This window comes from Orcinus orca, chromosome 11 (genome assembly GCF_937001465.1).
Source record: "Orcinus orca chromosome 11, mOrcOrc1.1, whole genome shotgun sequence".
In the NCBI taxonomy this organism is placed as follows: Eukaryota; Metazoa; Chordata; class Mammalia; order Artiodactyla; family Delphinidae; genus Orcinus; species Orcinus orca.
The window spans coordinates 97,345,188-97,360,573 of NC_064569.1; the positions used below are offsets into that span (position 1 = coordinate 97,345,188).

Genomic DNA, 15,386 nt, shown 5'->3' on the forward strand with positions numbered 1-15,386 from the left:
AGATCTGCTCTTCCTGGAGCAAAGGCCTTTGGAGCTGGTAGGAACACTTAAGTGGCAACTTGAGCAATGGTGGAGGCTGTGTGTGGACTAGTATGAGGCTGAGAAACCCCTGGGGGCCCAGTCTTAGGGACCCCCTACTTTCATGGGCTTTACCGTCAAGAACCCCACTAGGTTATCACAGTGGAAATCTGAAGATGGTCTCCTCTTGGCTCTGGCCGGGGAAGGGGAATAATAATCCTTAGAAAGTATGCCCAGAGGCTTCGGCATAATAATTTTGCAAGGGAAAAGAATTTACCAGAGCCTTAGCCCATCTGGGGGAAAGGCAGAGAGCCAACTCCAGCACACTCTAGACTTCCTGTCTCATCTGAGGGAGGAAAAAAAGCTAAGAAACATCTCTGAAGGTTGCAGCCCAGGGACTCAAGCCCACTGCAAGACTGAGATTTCATCATAAGAGTACAGAATCTTTCCCCTCCCTCATACCTTACCACCACATCAAGCCAGCTCCAGCATAACAACAGTGGGTTACAAAGGAAAGAGCTGCAAACACAGACTCTATTTAAGGAGGAGTTCCTAGGGAAGCCTAAGGAAACAGGAGGGACAAAAACAAGGACACTCTAGGAAATCCAAGCCCTTGGCACTGACAGCTACAGCAGCACTAAACACAGCCCACCTCCTGCCCGAATTAACATACAACCTCACGTGAAACGCTTGCTTACCTCAGTTCCTATTACCCAGTGTGTCATGTCTGGCTTTCAACAACAATACAGCTGCAAGGCATGCTAAAAGGCAAGAAGAAACACAGTCTGAAGAGACCGCAAAGCAAGCATGGGAACCAGTCTCAGACATGATGTAGTTTGGAATTATCAGACAGGGAATTTAAAATGACCAACTATGATTAAATTGTAAAGGCGTCCAATGGCAAAGTGGACAACACATACAACAAATGGCTGATGTAAGCAGGGATGGATACTCCTTCTTAGGAATCAAAGGAAATCCTGGAAATGAAAAACAGCGTAACAGAAATGAAGAATGCGTTTTAATGGGCTCATCAGTAGACTGGACATGGTTGAGGAAAAAATCAGTGAGCTTGAAGTATGTCAATAAGAAAATTCCTGAATTGAAATGCAAAGAGAAAAAAAGAGTGGAAAAAAAAACCCCCAGAGCAGAACATCCAAGAACTGTGGGACAGTTTCAAAAGTGGAACATACTCATAATTGGAATACCAGAAGGAGAAAAAGAAAGAATCAGAAAAAAACATTTGACGTAATAACGGCCGAGAATTTTCCAAAATTAATAGACGCAAGGCACATTTCCAGGAAGCTCAGAGAACACCACGCAGAAAAATACCAAAAACTACACCCACTTATATCATACTCAAACTGCTGAAAACCAAAGACAAAGAGAAAATCTTGAAAGAAGCCAGAGAGGGGGGAAAGCATCTACAGAGGAAAAAAGATAAGAATTCCATGGGGCTTCTCATCAGAAATCATGCAAGCAAGAAGAGAGTGGACTGAAATATTTAGAGTGTGGAAAGGAAAAAATCACCAACCTAGAATTCTATAACCAGTGAAATTATCCTTCAAAAGTGAAGGAGAAATAAATACCTTCTCCGACAAACAATCACCGAGGGAATTCATCACCACAGCCACCCTGCCCTTCAAAACATGCTAGAACACATTCTTCTGAGAGAAGGAAAATCAGACGGGTCAGAAACGTGGACCTACCTAAAGGAAGAAAGAGCATAAGAGAAGGAATAAATGAAGGTAAAATAATATCTTTTCTTCTTCTTCTTCTTAGTTGATCTAATAGATCATTGTTCAAAGTAACAACAATGTATTGGGTGACTACAGCAAATGGAAAAGTGACATGAGTAAGAGCAATGTTACAGGGGACAGGAGAGAGGATTCAGGAACACTTAGTTTGTAATAAGGTGCCTGCACCTCCCGTGAAGTAGTAATGTGTTATTTGACAGTGGACTTAGGCTAGTTGTTCATGTGCACTGCAAACCCTAGAGCAACCGCTAACATTTTTTAAAGGGAGGGGAGGGGTGCTAGTATCCTCACCTCACAAAGAGAGGAACATAAGACCCATGCACTTAGTCATAGAACTTCCGGCCAGCACAGCTAAGGGACACCGCAAGTCAGAAACTGCATACAAAAGCAGTCCGAGGAGGACCAATCAACTCTGAGTTATTTGGGTTTAAAATTATAAGAGGATAGGACTTGCAGTTAAAGTGGCTTGAACGCACATAACTAGCTCCGTTCCTTCTAAAGTGACAGAAGAAGGCGTTTTTAAAAGGTGTCAGACAGTGGTTCTTGGGATGCTCTAGTCCAGCAGCATCAGCATCACCCAGGGCCTCGTTGGAAATGCAGATTCCCAGGGATGCTAAGTCAGAGAGCCCGAGGGAGGGGCCCAGCAAGCCGAGTTTCTGATGCTGGCTGGAGTTTGCAGAACACCAGCAGAAAGCACGAAGGATGGAGAGAAAGTGGAAGAAGACAACAGCTGCTGGGAATTTGATGGATGAGGGAGAACAGACGCGTCAGATTCAAGAAATCTCCTGGAACCAACAGAAGGAACACGGAAGGGTATCCGATACACCCTGCAAACCCTCAGAGCCTCCAGAAGTGGGCTCCAGGTACACCTAGACGTAGGAATGAAAGTGAGGTTAAAAGAGAAGGATTGGCTAAAAGCCTGTGTGGGACGCAATTCGACCCCATGCCCCTCCTCAGACTCCCCAGGCTGGGTGCCTGGCCCCCACCCGCCCACCACACACAGTGGAGGATCTGGAGGGGTGTTCTCTGCAGATGGTAAGTGTTTGTCACAGTTCAAAACAGGGAGGGTTCTTAATGAAAAGAGGGGAGTTAAGTGAAAGCTTTCATACTGACTCTTAGTTTCCTGTGACTCTATAACACGATGCCACGAAGTGGGTGACTTTAAACAGCACACATCTATTCTCTTACTGTTCTGGACACCAGAAGTTGGAAATCAGCTTCCCTGGGCAGAAATCACGGTGTCAGCTGGGCTGTGCTCCCCCGAGAGGCTCTAGGGGATACTCTGTTCTTTGCCTCTTCCAGCTTCCGGTGGCCGCTGGCGATCCTTGGCTTGTGGCCACATCGCTCCAATTTCTCCCTCTGTGGTCACTTCCGGGTGAAATCTCTCCCTGACTCCCTCTTATAAGGACACTTGTGATCACACTGGGCCCACCCATATAACCCAGGATCACCTCCCCTTCTCAAGTTCCTTAACTTAATCACATCCATAAAGTCTCTTTCCATATAAGGTGACGTTCACAGGTTCCAGGAATTAGGACTTAAATATCTTTGGGGGCATTATTTGGTTTATCATGCTGACTGTTGAAACTTCCAGCCTTCTGTTCCCAGTCAGCTCCCAGAGTGCTGGCAGCAGGAGACCAACAAGTCTTCTCTGGTTGGGTTGCCAGGTTTAGAAAAACAAAGAAACAAACAGAAGCCTAGAAGGATACTCAATTAAATTAGAATTTCAGATAAACAAAAATAATTTTTAGTATAAATATGTACCAAATATCGCATGGCACACACTTACACTAAAAAAAATATTGTTTATCTGGAATTCAAATTTAAATGGCCACTCTATGTCTTATCCGGCAACCCTAATCCCTGGGAAATCTGACCAGCCCAAAAGAAAAGTTTTAAAGATTCTGACATTGGGAGTCTTCCAAGGAAACCACCTGCCAGATTACCCTGCCAAAGCGGTTCAAACTGAAGTTGACTAGCTCTCCCCATCTGCGCAGAACTTTTAATCTATCTCTTAGTAGCTCATTCTTAATAGGAGCATATTTTTGAGGAAAATGTCTAACATGGAAGAGAGCAGAAAAAAGCAACACTGAGGAGAGACTTCTCAAGTGAAGAAAACTTAAAAAAAATCTATTCTTAATATCTTCAGAGACATGAACTAGTATATCCATGAAACAAGAACAGGACGCTATAGAAAAGGAATATTCTGAGAATAAAAACAAGTTCTGGCAATTTAAAATATGATAAGTATGATTAGCAGAGACAAAAATCTCAAAAGAAGGGTTGCGAACTAAAACTGAGGAGGTCTCCCAGAAGGTGGAGCAAGAAGAAAAAGAGATGGAGGACGGGGAAGGTTTAAAATATAAGGAGACACTCTGGGTGGCTCACTAATCAGTAACAACAGGAGGCTCAGAAAGAAACAAACAGGAGAGGAACTCTTTAACGAAGTAAATCAAGAAAATTTCTGAGAGTTGCAGAACATGGAAAGGGACGTCCAAGAAGACGAAGCTGACAGATCAGCTGAGGTGTCTGAACACACTGGAAAGAGACTTCACAAGCTGGGGTGAGTTGGGGGTTTAATTAGTGATAAGAACTACATGGAAACTGAGCAAACAGAAAAAATTATTATTAACTCCAGGGCAAACAGCATGTTCTACGGGAAAAGAAAAGTGATCAGCTAGTCACAGTAATAGAAATCCTGAATATTGAACTACACCAAACTGCGACACAGCAATATGGGGGGACAACGGGGTAAGTTTGCGTGTGTCTCCACGGGGTGGTGGAGGCTGCGGGGTGGGGTGGTTGGTGGTTGTGTGATGGGTGAAAAGGAGTTAAATCTGCATCTTCCTGGTAGGAAGCTGAGAGACACTGCCTAGAAGTGAGAAATCAAGAAGTAGCTGTATAAGTTTGTCACTTAGAAGTACTGAGCTAAGTACCAAAAGATATGAATTAAAGCATTGCAAGTTATTGACTCTGGGCAGGAGATGGGGAAGATGGCAGGGCAGGGGGCTGCTGTTTTTAACAAGCCTTGCAGGACGACTTGACTCCTGCCCAAGTGCATGAATAACGTGGGTGAAATGAAAATAATGTTAAAAAAGGATGTTAATGCTGCTGAGACGCACCAGGAAAAGTTATGGATTTGTCAAGTTGCTTTCTTTTTGCTTTGAGTTGACTCAAACCCATTAGAACGTAGCCCAGCCAGAGGAGTATTTGAAGATTCATTCTTTTTTTTTTTTTTTTAAATGGAGGTCACATTGGTTTATAGTACTATATAAGTTTTATGAGTACAACATTACAGTTCTACTTCTGTACACTGATAGAGACTGAGTTTTTGGTGGCATGGAGGTTATTTCAATGCCCAAAGGCTGTTTGAGTGGACGGGAAAAGAAGAAATTCACGAAAGCAATGTGACACCCTGATGTTCAGTGCTGTAAGAAACGTATTGCCTCATCATAGAAAACCTGGTGAGAAGATCGGCCAGCTCCTCTGCCTTCAGAGAACAGCCACACTCCTGCAGCAACTTCTGCATCTTGCATAAGGATATGTAGCCATTTTTGGATTTATCTAGTTTGGTGAGTGCTTTGCTGATATCTTTTTTTTTTTTTTTTTTTTTTTGCAGTACACGGGTCTCTTACTGCCGTGGCCTCTCCCGCCGTGGAGCACAGGCTCCAGATGCGCAGGCCCAGCGGCCATGGCTCACAGGCCCAGCCGCTCCGCGGCATGTGAGATCCTCCCAGACTAGGGCACGAACCCGCGTCCCCTGCATCAGCAGGCGGACTCCCAACCACTGCGCCACCAGAGAAGCCCCTTTGCTGAAATCTTGATAGTGGTCCTTAAGCTTATCCCTGAAAGAATGCATTTGAGACACACACTAAAACCGGGAAAACAAATAATCTCTTTAAAGCAAGAGTTCCATGATCATTCTAATGTGATGAGTTGATGCTTCATCTGACAACGAATTTTGAAGATGCTTTGCAGCCTTGATGTAACATTTACATTGAAAGGTATTCTGGAAAAAAATAATAAGCATTTTTATCATTACCATTTTATTATTATTATCATTAGCAAAACTATGTTAGAGAAATTACAACCTTGTCTTTTTACTAGAATGGGTACTTTAAAAATGGAGCCAAACATTTAAAAATACAGTGATATTACAGACACGGGAAATACACCTCCATCCTCTTGCTGCAGACTCGTTGAGCACCTATCACGTGCCAGGTACTGCTCTAGGTGTCAGGATACACCTAGCGAATGAGAGAGGCCTCCCTAGAAGAATCTACATTCTCCCTGTGGCAAGGCCAACGATAAACAGGAGACAACAGTGCCCTGCACAGCGGGTCAGGGGTTAGCTGAGCACCCACAAGCGGGGCTGAGAATGCCCATGGTAGGGGGCGCTGCAATTCCCAGTAGGGGGTGCAGGGGGACCTCACTGGGGAAGGTGACACTTGAGCAGAGATGGCAGGGAGGTCAAGGACCCAGTGGGGATTTACCCCTGGAAGACCTCTCTGGGCCCAGGGACAGCCAGCGCCAAGGCCCTGAGGCAGGAATGCAGGAGCAGGAGCCAAGGAGGGCAGAGAGTCTAGTCAGTGAGTGCTGATGGGGGCGGGGGTCCAGGTCCTTTGTTCTTAAGAAGCACAGCCCATAATTTGCGTGTCTGAGTTGGGAAACCAGAAGCTGTGCTGTCTTCATGTACCTTCTCCCATTTATTTTTCTCAACAGCCCTACAAGGGAGGAGGGTAATTATCATCCCCGTTTTATAGGAAGAAGACAGTGCCGGCCTGTGCGGCGTCCGGGCTCAGCCAGCTCTCCCCTGCTGGGACAGAGGCAGCGTCCGACTGTAACTCCTGATCGTGTTCGAGGGCTGATTTTCTTAGGAATGTGTTCAAGTTTCTGATTCAGTCTTTCAGGAAAATTCTTCCCAGACTTAAAAAAAATTATTGATAAGGGAATAAAAAAGTGTGGACATTTTTAGGAATAAACAGTCTTACACCTGACCTACAGGGGGTGGGTTATATTCCATGAACTCGCTCATCCAGGCCCCAGGAAGCTCGTCCTACCACACTGAGCACTGTGTCCGTCTGACTTGAGCTCGGCTGTGAGGTTCCTACTCAGGGAAAAGGATATGCCAGAAACTCCAAACACGAACTCTTTGCTGGTAATCGTCTACCACCTCCGATGTGTATTTGTGGATACATGTCCACAAACTGTTCCTTGAGTGCCTGGAAGAAATCATCCATGGCAACAGAGAAGTCGGAAATCAGAAGAGGGGAAGCGGAGGGAATACTTGGGGGGAGAGGGAGGCTTGGACCCTGAAGCTACGTGGGTCACCGTCTCCCTCCCCTGCTGGCCTCCGGGTCCGAGCTGGCTGGTGTGAGTCTTCGAGAAGCTGATACAAATGAGCTGCAGTAACTGTCCGGGGAATGTATCCCAAGGGCAGCAACACCCTGGATTCCCTCACAGGTGTACTTTGAATTCCGTCCCATCCTACAACATGATTACTCGTGATCACAACTATTATATTCCACTTAATCCTTCAAAATGAAAGTAAATGAAGGTATAAAAAAAAATCAAAACTTTTTTTGAGATACATATTTTTAGAAAATTGAGGCGTTCAGTATTTCTTGGACTGGTTTCCAGGCAGTAATTATTTCCCTCGCAGGGTAAATATGTGCTCAGAATAAGTGAGGATTCGGAGCTCTGATCACGCCACGCTGCCAGGCAGAACCCGCGTCAGCCCACACAGTGTCTGGTCCCTGGTCTGGACCACGAGACAGAAGCCCGAAGAGGGCAGTGGCACGGCCGGTGGACGGCCGCAGAGCCCCTCACACACAGCCCGGCCGGCACGCTGGAGAGAACCCTGTGCAGCCCGGCTGGGTTTGCTCCTGTGTCTCGCAATTTGCATTTGAGAACAGCCGGCTGAGCTTCCGCGGCTAGTTCACTATTGCTGGTCTGACTCTGGAAAATAAATAGGGGTTTAGAAAAGGATTCTTCTGAATTTTTAAAATGTATTCAGGCCATTTCAAACAAAATTAAACCTCTTAGATTTAAGAGGCAAACATAAAATTTCAGTCACTTGAATGAACACGACTCCTGTTTCTTAATCTTATCAAAGCTTCAGTATAAATGAGGAGGTTAAAAGTCCTGGAAACACTGCATCTGACGGGTTATCTGGAAGACTCACTGACACCAAAATTGAAAAGTGGGCCATCCTGAAGGGCAAAGTGACTTGACAATTTCGCCATCTGACATCTTTGAGGAAACAGAAGCCGGTCATGAATTTTTACGCATTGGGCTTGATTTCTTTGGTAAGAGAGCGTGATGGTGGGAGGGGACCGGGTGAGAGTGAATCAGTTTTCGGAGCCGGATGATCTGAAACGCTTCGTCCAGTGGCACGTAGTTCTCCCAGCTACAGATCCACGATTGCACAATAAACAGAAACAAGAAGAGAAAGACCATGCGGACGATGCTGAGGATGTGAGATCCCTCCCAGAGCCTCGTTACTCATAAGTGGCAGGAGAGAGGGAAGGGAAGACATGTGTGGGTAATGAGGCCAGCCCTGTCTGGGAAAGATAAATTCCACGTTTTCGTTACTTTTATGGCATATTTGATATTTATACCAATCTTGCGCATATTTTTACTTGAAATTTCACCAACTCCATTCTCTGCCTTCGGGCTTTATAACTCAGTAACTTAGACATAATTCAGGGGTGTGTTCAAACTGCCCTTCTCTTAAACCCCATTCAGCCATTGCATTTCGTCCCCGTGTCCCTGGAGTGCTTCTTTCCTCTGGGGATTCGTTAGTAACAGCTCATTCACTCATTCAGAGATGATGGGGACAGAGAGGTGAAGTGACAGACAGGAGATGGACAGACACACAGATGAGAGTGCCAGGGAGGTAAGCCTCTGGAGCAGGGAGCAGGGTCCCAGGCCTGGGGAGTGCTGGTGGGCGGCCACCCAGGACCGAGACTGATTGAGAAAGTCCGTCCCATCCCTTTAGGGTCACATCAAATGCGGCAAAATTTTCTCCTATGTTCCTTTTTTTTTTGAGGCATAATTGACATATAACATATTAGTTTCAGGTATACAACATAATGATTTGATATCTGTATACACTGTGGGATGTATAGTTACCGTCCATCACCATCCACAGGATGAGAACTTTTAACATTTACCTTCTTAGCGCCTTTCAAATACGCAGTACAGTATTCCTAACGAGAGTCGCCTTGCTGTGCATCACACCCCCAGGACCTATTTCTATCATAACGGAAGTCGTGCTTTTTGACCCACTTCACCCACTTCGGCATCCCACGCCACCCTCACCTCTGGCAGCTGCCGATCTGTTTTCTGTATCTATGAGCTTGGGTTTTTTAAAGATTCCACATACAGGTGAGATCAGATGGTTTTTGTCTTTCTTTGTCTACTTATTTCACTTGGCATAATGCCCTCCAGGTCCAGCTGTGTTATCACAAATGGCAAGATTTCGTTCTTTTTTACGGCCGAATAATATTCCATTGTATATGTATGTACCACATTTTCTTTATCCATTGTTTTAGAATTTTAAAATATGGCATTAGTGACTAGTTTCATTAGTGACTACTTTTAAACTTTGAAAGGAATCACGCGCAGTCCCACCATCCAAATACAACACGATACCTTCTGTACAGCATCTTGTGGACAGGCACGTACATTTGGTGTAGCTCCAATCATGGTATACAGACTGTTTATTTATTTTGGCTACACCACGGGACACTCGGGATCTTAGTTCCCCAACCAGGGATCGAATCCGAGCCCCCTGCAGTGGAAGCGTGGAGTCCTAACCACTGGACCGGCAGGGAAGTCCCTATACAGACTGTTTAAAACTTCATTGCCAATTAGCCTTCTATCACAGACATTCCCACAGTGTCCGAGGCGATGGTTGAAACTGGCATACACCACCTCATATTCCTTGGGGCCACGCTCTGTAAGCCAGGCCCTCATCTGGGATGGATTTTTTTTTTTTTTTTTGCGGTACGCGGGCCTCTCACTGCTGTGGCCCCTCCCACCGCAGAGCACAGTCTCCGGACGCGCAGGCCCAGCGGCCACGGCCCACGGGCACCAGTCGCTCTGCGGCATGCGGGATCCTCCAGGACCGGGGTACGAACCCGTGTCCCCTGCATTGGCAGGTGGACCCTCAACCACTGCGCCACCAGGGAAGCTGACAGGTGTCCTTTTGTTGCTGCTGTTGAAAACACACTGCAAGTCATACCTTCCACCTGCTAAACTGCTGGCCTCTTCCGCATTATTTCTTTGGGATAAAGTCCCCAAAGTTGAACTGCTGAGTTAAAGAATGTGTCTGTTCCTTCATTCATTCGCTGGACAAATACTCACTGGGTGCCTACTAGGTGTCAAGCACTGCTCTGAACCGGGTAGAGACAGGCATGTCCTCGTGCAACCTGCATTCTACTTGTCCAGAGGAGGGGCCAGGGGCTTAGGCTAGTAAACACCTCAAAGGTTCAGTTCTCAAGGGTGACCTGAGAGTGTGACTGGGTAGGGTGGCGTAGGCTTATAGCTCTTTAACTCCTTTGTAGCTTTGTGACTTAGCGCCGATTTCTAGAATCTACAGCAGTGAACCAGTATTACAATTTCACGGCAGCTTTGCCAGCACCGGGAGGTACCACTTCAGAACAAACAGTGCTGCAAGGGTCAACGAGGAACGGACGCCGGCCCCCGGGCCGTGTGCTCACAGACTCACCCGGCCGGCACGGCCCTCTCCGTGCTCTGCTCCTTCATCTCTTCTTGCACCTGCTGTGGCTTCGTGAAATGACCCATGAAGTTGAAATAATCCTCTGCGTAGGGCTGATGAATGGCCGCTGAATAGTTAACCCCCAATTTCTGTAAAACTTCTTGGTAAGTAATGTGCCCTCTTCCCTCGGTGTCGTACCTTTAAAGACAAACAAACAAAACTCTCACCAGTGCGAGGTGCTCAGGGCTTTAACACCGTCTGCACTCCGTCTGCCTGGCTCCTCACACCCCGTGTACTCTGCAGGCCTGAAGCACCGGCCTCCCCGGGGGTCAGGAACGCAGGATCCTGAGCCTCACCCCAGACCTGAGCTGGACCTGCTCGTAACAAGACCCTCAGGCGATCCACAGGCTCATCAATCAACAGGAAGGTCACCTCACACAAGGTGATCTTGGACCACCCCAAGAGAGCAACCGGATTCATCCTCTGTCATTCTGTTAGAAATCCGACTGTGACCACGGAAAATTAAAACCAACCCTTCCTTAATTCAACGGTCTTTTATTGAGCACCTACATGTAAGAGGAACTATGCTAAGGTTCAGAAGAAAATCCGTCAAAAAGCATATTCAGGGGCTTCCCTCGTGGTGCAGTGGTTGGGAGTCCACCTGCCGATGCAGGGGACGCGGGTTCGTGCCCCGGTCCGGGAAGATCCCACGTGCCGCGGAGCGGCTGGGCCCGTGAGCCATGGCCGCTAAGCCTGCGCGTCCGGAGCCTGTGCTCCGCAACGGGAGAGGCCATGGCGGTGACAGGCCCGCATACCGCTACAAAAAAAAAAAAAAAAAGCATATTCAATCTTAAAACTCAAATAAATGAATGCCACTTGATTCCAATTCCCCATTTCCTCTTTGAAGAGATGCCAATTACACACAACCAATGAGAGAGACTAGTAAGGAAAACAAGATAAGAATTATGTTATGTACCTTTTATGTCATTTTCTATTATTGGGATTTTTCTAAATTGTAATTCATTTTAAAAAAGGCATAATGGAGGGTTTTTATCTCCCAACATCATTCAAATAGAATAGAATTACTTCAATAAAAATTTTTAAGGCAAATTGCCAATTTTCTTTAAAGAAAAGAAGCATTTATTTTCACGGAAAGATCTCGGTCCTCCTCTAACCGATAAAAATGGCATTTCCGGCGGTGCTTTTCCCAGATGAACTCAGCGTTCCGAGGGCTGAGGCGGTATTTGCACAATGTCTGGGGCTTCACGCTGCATCCGGCTGCTGTCGGTGCCTGTGGGACGGAGCCAGGCGCCCTGGGCTCTCCTGTGTGAAGCAGGGCCCCCTCTGCTCTCCGCCGCCGGCCAGATGCTGCAGGACCACACGCTGGCCGCCGCCCCAGCACTGGGTCCCCTGCGACCCTCCCAACTGAGTAACGATGAGGAGAACGGATTTATTTACCCGACTTTCCTGTCCTCAAGGGCTGGGGTGCTGGGTGGAGGACGAGGGGTGAGAAGTTCCCGAGGCCCCCCTGCCCACCCCTCCCCCTGCGGCCCCCCTGGGCCTCGTGTCTCACCTCCGCCTGCCTCCCAGCATCCAGGCCTGCTTTCATCAGGGACTCCGTCCTAGAAGGTGAGGAGAGTCCCCTCCTGCGACGGAGGGGCAGGGAGGGCAGCGATGTCTGAGCCGCCAGCTCACCGGCCTCGAGTCGCCGGCCAGGTCCCGCCACCCGCCCGGGCTCGGTTTCCTCGCCTGGCCTGCAGCACGGAGGGGGAGGGCACTCTGAGACCTGCTGGCTGGAATCATGCCCCCAGTGGCGTCGTTGTTACTAAGGGTTTGGGAAGCCCTCCCAGACCTTTCCAGGCGTCTGTTATTAGTACGACCTTAGTGCCTGCAACCCCCAAAAGTACCATTCTACCTTTATTCAGTGAATTTTCCTTCTAAAACAAAACAAAGCGACCCACCCACCAGAGGAAGCCCGAGGCTTGTAGTGGCTTTATGTGCCAGGCGGCACGAAGGGCCAGTGCCTCTAGCAAGTGGCTTCTCCTACTGCTGGTGACGGGACAGCTGCAGGAAGGAGAGTCTAGTTCTCCATCAGTGCACCTGGGAAGGGGAGGGTTGCCATTTCTTGAGCTCCTAGGGCGATCCCAGGGCCGTGGGTCTTTCCCTGAGCTGCATCAGGCCTGTGACCATCCTGATGCCACCAGAGTGCTGCTGTGATGCAACTCTATAAAGACACCTCTAGAAGAAAGCTCCCCAAGGGGGCTCCCCACCCCTACAGGGGGCTCCTGAGCGAACGTGCACAGACCACCCGCCTGACAAGCAAGGCCTGGCCAGCAGGGCGCCTCTTCTGGGACCTCTCTCTCGTCCTGAGGCAAAAGCACTGTGTCTCTGCCTCCCCTGGATCCCTGTAGCCTGTGGTGAGGACCGGGGAGCGGGGTGAGCGCGGGTGGAGGCTGGGACCAGGGCCTGGTGTTTGCCGCTGCCATTCGCCACCCAAAGGCTCAACCACATCCCACCTCTGCTTCCCCCGCTTCAGTCCAGGTCTTCCCTCCCTGCTTGACGGTGGGTTTCTCGAGGAGAGACCATGCCTCGTTTATCCTGATGGGCGAACCCACAGTTCCCAGCAACATGCCTCGCAAAACTTCCTTATCGATACCTGGCTGCTGAGCAATGAACGTGAAGGGCACGTGTCCCTAAGGAAGGCCTGCCATCCCTGCGGGCAACGCTCACGAGATTCCCAACAACAAATTCTCAATCGTGACACTTGAACTGAATGGAGAGACACTTCTTAATTACTTCATTAATAAAGATCATAAACATTCTATTCACATCTCCAAGGAACAGAAGACCAGATTGCACAACTGCAACTAAAATATTGTTATGAATGTGAATAATAAGAGAGTTAATTCAGCTTACATAACCTCACCCTTCATCATATAATCCTTTGTGTCACATTAAAAAAATCAACTTGCCTGTAAAGGTTGAATTTTAAAAGGGTTCGGCAACAGATGTGCCAAGAAAAATGTGCGCATAAACAGAGGACCCATAAAAACTCGCATTTGCATACGGCAATGGCCACTAATTTATGACATAATCAGATTACTCTGCCCATCTATTGTACACACAGCAATTTGGTTGTACACATGATCTGAATATGTTCACATCGATTGCTGTGCTGTGAAAGTCTTACCCTTTCATGCTCAGTTTAGCACTTGATTCTTACATAAATGACAGAAGAATCTTCCAGCACCATTGACCCCAGATTTAGAGGGTCTGGTGCAAGCCCTACTGACGACCCAGGCCTGCAGCAGAGGGAGACGTGGCCCTTACGCAGCTTGGATAGAGGAATTCTCTCGGGGACCATCTGTGAGGGTGGTCCGATGGCTCAAGAGAGCTGCCCTTCAGAGCACACAACGTCCAGCTGCCCAAGGGGGCAGTGCCCAATGGCACATTCAGCCAGTCCTGGTGGAGCCACAGATGAGACACCATGGGCTCCATCCCCATCCAGGGCCACAATCCCGCCCTTACGCTCCCCAATAAGCGGCGGTCTGGCCTTGGATGAAGCCACGCCAGAGATGGGAAACCCGCTCCTTCAGGGACTGCCCAGTGGAGTTCTAGACGACGTTAGTCACGAAGGCGTCCTTTATGCGGAGCTAAGGGCCTGTCCATCTAGTCCCTCCACGTGCAGCTCTTCTAACTCATCCCCGACCATCACATCCCATTCGATCCTCTCTTTTCTGAACTGTTCCTTCAACCTTTTCAAATCCTTTCCCACCCAGAGGCTCTCCTGGTCCAGGTGTTCCACCAGCAAGGCACAGGGTAGGTTCTCTCTAGACACTGCGTTGGTTGAGGCAACAGAGATGACCCAGCTTCATGTTAACCGACAGTCATATGTCTTCCCGTGGGCCGATGCACATGACACCGGGACTTTTTAATAGTCTTTGCCTTTTATATTGGAATACTAACATACAATTACCTACCCAAACAAGAAATGTGCATAAATTGGGCATTAATTATCTCCCGAACATTCTGCCAGGTCTGCGTGATCAGCTGGTTGCACACGACCGGCATCTATACGCAAGTTTCCCAGGCTGCTGCTGTCCTACCTGAGTCGTCTGTGCATTTTTATAATACACTGGCTTCATAGTTTTTCAGCAAAGTTGGTTTTAGATCTAAAATAGTGGAGTTCTACCCAATGGAACGAGGCTACAGAAGGGGCTCAGGACACTGAGTGCCCCCGAAGGGCGTGTCCCCCAGGGCTCTGTGCCCTGGTCCTGGGGTGCCCTGTGCCCGGCAGGCTCTGGGTCTCAGGCTCTTCTGATGGAAGCGGCATCCTTCCTCTTCCATCCCAGGGACCTCCCACTCCCCCGGCTCTGGGCCTCTCTGCTCACTAGGACCCCCTTTCCCCACCTCTGGCTAATGACTGTTTCTTAAGACTCAACTCAGGCATCGCACCTCCTGGGGGTCTCTCTCTGAACACCCCCAGCCCGGGCTGCCCAGCCTCTCCCTCCTGGCACGCAGCTGCTGTCTTCCCGGCCGAGTCGTGAGCAACCTGAGGGTGGAGGCTTCCTTCATCTCTGGAGCCCCAGAATATAGCACAGGGCTTGCAACTTAGAAAGTTTCAAGAAAATCCTGCTCAATGATTGCTCTGATGAATGAATGGATGGATGGATGCACTTTCATCTTGTAATTTATTCTCTGCAGTCTCTCCAAAACCAAGCGCATTGCTCCTGAAATCTTGTGCTGAAAGATCCTGCCTGGCTTCAGTTACCAGGTTTCCTTTCCCAGCGGCCTCCTTCAGCCTTGACGGTTGTGTACCTTTAACCCTCAGTGAGCCAGGCTCGCTTAACATGCACGTGCTTCCCACTCTGTCCGCCCCTGTGCAGTTA

The 15,386-nt window shown here is 48.3% G+C and overlaps 1 protein-coding gene across 1 annotated transcript in view; it reads right to left on the minus strand.

Annotated features, from left to right (window-relative positions):
- The window catches only part of EFCAB6 (EF-hand calcium binding domain 6), a 177,931-nt gene that overhangs the window by 46,212 nt on the left and 116,333 nt on the right, over window positions 1-15,386 (minus strand). The window contains 3 exon segments of the mRNA XM_033404957.2: window positions 5,234-5,363; window positions 5,586-5,617; window positions 10,507-10,695. Of these exon segments, the coding sequence (XP_033260848.2) occupies window positions 5,234-5,363; window positions 5,586-5,617; window positions 10,507-10,695 (351 nt within the window).